Source organism: Miscanthus floridulus, chromosome 9, assembly GCF_019320115.1.
Source record: "Miscanthus floridulus cultivar M001 chromosome 9, ASM1932011v1, whole genome shotgun sequence".
NCBI classification, from domain to species: domain Eukaryota; kingdom Viridiplantae; phylum Streptophyta; class Magnoliopsida; order Poales; family Poaceae; genus Miscanthus; species Miscanthus floridulus.
The window spans coordinates 134,026,253-134,033,062 of record NC_089588.1 but is presented as its reverse complement, the minus strand read 5'-3'; the positions used below and the strand labels follow the sequence as shown (position 1 = coordinate 134,033,062).

General features: G+C 44.8%; 1 protein-coding gene across 1 annotated transcript; it reads right to left on the bottom strand.

The window, feature by feature from the left end:
* Window positions 1-5,836: 5,836 nt before the first annotated feature.
* Window positions 5,837-6,810, bottom strand: LOC136482995 (noroxomaritidine/norcraugsodine reductase-like). Its single transcript, XM_066480132.1, has 3 exons — window positions 6,725-6,810; window positions 6,094-6,628; window positions 5,837-6,004 (listed from the first exon to the last, which is right to left on the bottom strand). Exons 1-3 carry the CDS (start codon window positions 6,808-6,810, stop codon window positions 5,837-5,839), a joined length of 789 nt encoding a protein of 262 aa, XP_066336229.1.

Genomic DNA, 6,810 nt, shown 5'->3' with positions numbered 1-6,810 from the left:
ATTGGATTCTAGTCAGGTCACAGACTTAATATCCTGAGCACATACTTGCTTATGGGAGCAGGAAGGCTCGTTGCTCTCTTGTCATCAGTTCTGTCTCTTTCTGGACCGGCTGATTAGAGGCGAGGATGGTGGAGGTCTAAGTACCACACTGAGTCCAGGACTCAGGTGTGGGGGCTTGGAGTCTAAGTTTGGATGGGGACCTAGACCCCTTGACAGGAGAGTGGTCGGCTAGTCCTGCTTGTGCCTGGGGTACAAGCGGGGCATGTGTTTCGAGGTACCTAGCTAGGCTACATTGGTTCGCGAATCATCGTATAATACGATACGACTTGTCTACGATCTAGCACCATAGTAAGAACTGGAAGATAAAAGATGGTGAAATGAATCTGTTTGCTCAACTCTTGCTTAAAAGTAGAACAGATGCTTACATAGAATGGTTAGCTAATGATCTAAGCATGACTGCTATTAAAACACATACATAAGGATTCACTACTAGTAATGCTTTTTCATACAAAGGAAACCCAGCAAACCATACACCCTATCATATCCTTTGGAGTCGAGAAAGTATTCCCACTAGTCGGGTAAGTCTTGCGAGTACATTATATACTCAGGGTTTATTTACCCCTGTTGCAGGTGCAGCTTGAGTAATGGCTGTTGTGTGGAGGATTCTTCTGGTGGGCACAGATAGATCCTTGTATCTTATCGTTAGATGTTTAATTTAATTCCGCTGTTAAATTCCGCACTCTAAACTTGGTATTGTAATAATGTATTTCTGAGAAGTCTTGTTGTATAAAATGGACTAAGTATTGTGAACTCATTTTCATTATTGGATTCTGGAGGAAAAACGTGGATGGTTCGAGTTCTCCCTTGGGGTGTGCTTGATGGAACCGACCGATGTAGCCAGCTTTCGGGGTGCTTAGTGTCTGGTGGAAGACGAGCGCCTCCGGAAGCGTGCTATTTCGGGCCGTTCTGCCATAGGGACCTCAAGCAGGTAGCTCCCGGCCAGATCCGGCCACGGCCGCCCAGGCACTTGCTGCCACCAGCCACCGCCGTGGAGCTCGCGATGCGAGGCGGCCTCGGGAGCGAACACCGAATCTGGCCCTAGGAAGCCCAAATCCGCTCCCACCGCCGGCCAAAACTCCGGAGCCGAAGGTGTAGAAGAGGGGTGGTGAGGAGAAAGGGGCAGGAGCTGCGACGAGTACCCTTTTGGGGGGCCGCTGCCACCGCACGCCAGAGGTCGGCGACAGTGGCCGGTGGGTAGGCCGAGGGGGGGGTGGCTAGCGGCGCCGGCGGGTCGGCCCCCGAATCGCCCATTGGGGAGCTCGGGGGAGGTACTTCTCAGAGTTCAGGGATCTGCCACCGTCATTCTATTGAAACCGCTGGTGTTAATGTATCACGGTCGGTTTGTAATTTTCACTGTAGGTTTGTACATGAACCATTTCACCGCCGGTTTCTGATATGAACTACCAACAAAAATTGGTTTTTCTGCTCCTGAAAATCAACCCCACATGGCGCAGTGTATATAAAGGAATTTAAATCCTAATCCGACACCCCATAGGGCGATCGGCTGCCACCTGACTTCCCCCTGCCCATGGTATCCCATCTCTCCTAGGGGCTCCTTTCGATATTGCTTTGCCCACCGCTATCTCGGCCTTACGACGGGTGAAGAAAAGCCCGCGGGAGTTGTGTTCCCTCCACAACCCCGGTGACCATTTGGATCCATCCCGGACCAAATTAAATCCGTGCTTTCTCGGCCCCAACCCTGCCAATCCCTGGGCGAAAGAAAAAACTACTCCTGACCCGTACGTTTCTTTCCCCGTCGTCATTCTCTCTCGCTCGCCCGCCCACCCGTCTCGCAGCCTCCATGGCGGCTAGGTTTTGCGCGTCCACCATAGATCAAAGGGAGTATATTGATCTAGTTCTGCCATATATAACTCTGCTTAATTTTCTACAACCGTAGGATGCATTGTCTGAAATAAAGACGACGTGCACAGAAATTTGACTGGCCGTATTATATTTTATTCAAAAGGGCTATGCATAGCCTCCAACTATTCCAGACGAAATTAACACTATTCTGTGAAGGGAAACATACGCGACGAGTTGACTTAATTAATCTTTCTGTGAATTGAGTTGCTAATGATGTCAAGGACCTGAATATAAATAATACAAAAACACCTGAATATACAAAGGTACGCAAGAAACACACACATGCAATAAAAAAATGATCAGGCTAGACAGGAAATTGGCGTAGTCATATGCAATAAAATTTTGTGCACACAAATAAAGGCAAGTAGCTAGCTCTGATATTTGAGCAAAAAGTCTAAGATATTTCTGACTATGCAACAAATCATTTGTACGGGTTCACATGTCATACATAATATACATATTTGTGACTATATATATCCTGCATGATACTAATCGCTGAGGCCAGGTCATATCTCCATTTTCTTTTATTTAGAGTTGCATCTGACCATTGAAAAAAAATGTACTATTGACTTTACTAAGTTAGTGGTGCATATGCTAATGTCAATGTCGTGCAATATGTAGCTAATACATGAATGCATCAGTCTACAGTTGCACAAATACTACCATCCATCTAAGGACAGAATGCATGCATCAGATGTTTAAATTTGTGAGACGATTTCTTCTAGTTTTATATCTTCTATTAGTGTATATGTTTAACAAACTGTTTTGCATGAGAACGACATTTGGCCTAAAATCCAATGAATGTGTTGTCTGTGCTATACTATACATGACCAGCGACTACGTTGGATAGAGCAATCTCGGTGTGCCGTCAATATCATTTCTGTTTCTCTGTTTCAGATACTCAAAATAAAGTTCCATCTGGCCATTTGAGCTAGATGACAAAACATTACAAAAATTAAATGTGCCATTGACCTAAGCCGGCCATTGATTGTCCAGTGTCAAGGTATCGCAAATAATGAATCTCATGTATAATTTGTTGTTATCTGAGCATCAAATCCATGCACATATAGTGTGTTGAATAGTATGTCGGCAAGAAGACTCTAGTATAATAGAAATATAAACAAGGAACACTCTAATATAGTACAAATATAAAAAGGAACTATGTAAGAGGAACATGGCAGGGGGATTTGCTCGACCGTCACTATCTTTGGGTGCATTCATCGTTGCACATCAAGAAATTGACCTACATATAAGGGTATATCTAAGTGGTGTGTTGCCCCTGTGAGGCTGCTAACAACTAGAGTGGCTGTTATAGTTAACTCCCATGAACATGATTAGGGTAGATCTCAAGTCAAAAAAACTGATACTAATTAATCTGATACAGATGGCTTACTAGAGACGGGGATACTGGCGTATATGGATATGCAGATACGCAATCTTTTATTCTGTAACAAAAACAAGCCCGGAGTAGTGGTGATCACGTGCAAGGAGATGCAGCAGTGATATTTTTTAAAGAACCAAATGGAAGTGAAATGATGTCGAAGGTGCGTACGTGTCAGCAACTGATGCAAGTCAACACTAGATAATTGTGTATGTTGCTGATTCGCTGTTAAGTCAAACTGAATAATCTGTTTTCTTAGTGTAAGTGGACCTAGTCAACACAAGATAATTGCCCATTTTGGCTGGCTCAGTTGAAACAGCAAAATAAATGGTTCGATTTTACATTCGCTATATGGTCGCAAAGGCTAAGGTTAAAAATTCTACGTGCAAGAGCCGATGCCCAATAGAGCCGATGCCAAAAGGTAAAATGTGTAATAGATTTAATACCTCCGTAGCTTGTAACGAATTGTGATGCCTTTTAATTTGGCACATTTGCAAGGACTTGGACATTGGTTCTACTGGGAGTGGCAGCTCTGTGTTGGTCCTTGTGACTACGTAGAAATGCAGGTATATTTTAAAACAAACAATCTTCCTTTTCAGGTCATTTACTCAACTACGCACTGGCTCCGTACGTGATCCAACCTACGGAAGCCTGCTTCCCAGGAGGTTGTTGTAGCGGCTTCTTAATACTTTGATAGCCAGTAGTCCCTGGCGATGTTTTTTTCTCTCTTTGGGTTGTGTGCCTTTCAGGCAGAGATTGGGAGGATTTCAAGATGCTGTATCACCTTGATGTAACATTTTTGAAATTAATAAAACTTTCCTTTTCGGAAAAGAATATATTGCTCATCAGCATCAAACAAAGAAATATATGCGGATCATATATTGTGATGATATGAGGAAAAACATGAGCCATTAGATGAAGAGAGAACATATACAATTTTTTTGTTGAGTGAAACATTTTGGGGGCCAGGCTCTACACACAATACCAATTTTTCTGAACACCCCATTTTAAGATACATTTTTGACTCATATTACGTATAGCAATACAAATTCAAGTGCTAGTGGAGCCTCTAGAGTACAAGCATTTATTATAACATACGTAGTCAAAGATTACATATAAGTTTTGATTCCTCTTTAAATTACATTTAACAAGTTTATACACAAATAAAGGGCGATGCTAATCAATAAATGAATGAAAACGACATTGTTATGTTTGAAGCATGATGGTTGTCCGTTGTCCAGCAACCAACAACCTCCTGGCCAGTAATGTTCTTCTTCAACCTTAGTCTATCACCTCCTATCCCCAAACTCGACAAAGTAACTCCTCGTGCCGTCCATTTCATTGATTTCACAAGGACAAAAACTATTTTTACCAGCTCCAGTTTTTGACCGCCAGTATGAAAGGCCAGTATTTCCACTAGCGGTGACCATACCGTCAATAGACATACATTTCAATGAAAGCTTGGTTAAGTCACACACCTGTGAAAATTGATTTCTAGTAGTAGTTCTCCTAAGCTATCGCTTGTCCAAAAAGCAATATGAAAAACTATGAAAATATTTTTTTTACACCTAGGCCCGATCCACCGAAGAGCCCTTGGGACACTGCAATCCTTCCTTACCATCCCACTACACAGCCGCTAATGATAGCAATATGAGAATCATGACCCGTCCATGGTGACTATTCTTAGTGGTGGTTTTCTCAAGAAAATTATGTTTTAAAATAGATCTGAGAAATTTTAACAAATATTTGCGAATATAAATAATTTCAAATGAAAAACTTCAACTACGGAGCTGTAGTTTTCACTAAGCTCTACAACTTTGATATAAATTTTATCTTCATGTGACTTAATATGAAAAGGTTATCAATTTTATACATGTCATTTTAATCTGATTTGTAGTGGCAGTTAGGTTAAGAAATCCACCTCTACAAAAGGCTATTTGTGCTGGCAAAGAGCCCTGATGATTCTTATTATGTAGAAATATTTAACTAAAAGTATAGTGTTTTTCTTTGATATAACACAAATTTCCTTTGCGTTTCACCGATGAGCCCGGGCGGCCACCTTGGGTTGCCATGCAGCAGCTCCACCACTGTGGCAGTTGAAATAAGGTACCACAAGTGAAAATAATTATTTCTAAGAGCCGATGGTACATTATGAATGTGTTTGGTTTGATTAATGGGATAGTCCATTACGAAAATAACTTTTTTTGTTTGGTTTGCGGAATGAAATGGGTTGAACAACACTATCTCATTCCTCATAATCTAATAATTAGTACTAATGTATGCCACCTTATAAAGCATGAGTTGACTCCACAGACCAATTGAAATCATTACCTTGGGACCTATTTTCACAGAAGAAAAAGTCGAAAATATATATTTCCAGATGCATTCGATGGAAGTACAAATCAAAAGGAGAAAATCATCCTCAGCACAATGCACGCAAATGTACAGACAGAATGTACGTGTGCCGGCAGCTGGTCTGTCACGTACGCATACATACATGATGAACTGTGACAAGTGGACTAGCTAGGGAAGCTAAGCTATGGTGCGGCCGCCGTCGATGCAGATGACTTGGCCAGTCATGTAGGACGCCGCCGGCATGCAGAGGAAGGCCACCATGGACGCCACCTCCTCCGGCTCGCCGATCCGCCCCATGGGCAGCCGCGCCATCTCCTTCTTCACCAGCTCCGGGTCTATCGTCTTCTGCAAAAATAAATCAATCGTCCCATGAGGTCATATATCATGTAAAAGATTAATATGCGTAGGTAGCAGCTGACAGAGGTTAAGCTTACATCACTGCTGATGTCAGTTCTGATGCCACCCGGCGCGACGCAGTTGACGCGGATGCCGTCGCCGGCCCACTCGGCGGCGAGGCTGCGTGTGAGCTGGTTCATGGCGCCTTTGGACATGGAGTAGACGGCGAGTGCCGGCAGCCCGATGAAGCCAGCGATGGAGGAGATGTGCACGACGCTGCCGCCACCGCCGCTGGCACGCAGGAGCGGGTGCGCGAGCTGGTTGAGGTGGAAGCACGACTCCAGGTTGGTCGCCATGATCCGCGCGTAGTCCTCGCCGGTGCACTCCAGCGTGTGCTTGAACATCGACTGCCCCGCGTTGTTCACGAGGATGTCGAGCTTACCGCCGAAGGTGGCGCCCACGGTGGCCATGAGGTCCTCGCGGTCGGCGCGCACGGACACGTCGCAGACGGAGACGGTGACCTGCAGCCCCTTCTCCTCCCACCGCCGGCGGCACTCCTCCAGCTCCGCCGCATTGCGTGAGCACGTGTGCACTCTGGCGCCGAACCCGGCGAGCTCCTCCACGATCGCGAACCTGCCACCGATCACAGACACACGTCCATAATTTAAGTGACTCGTACAAACTAAGTAGTACATCGCATGCGAGATCATCAGAGCACGTAATGTGTACCCAATGCCCTTGCTGCCGCCGGTGACGAGCGCCGTGGCGCCGGCGAGGTTCCACCGCTCCGCCATGCTCATGCACGCAGCCACCAT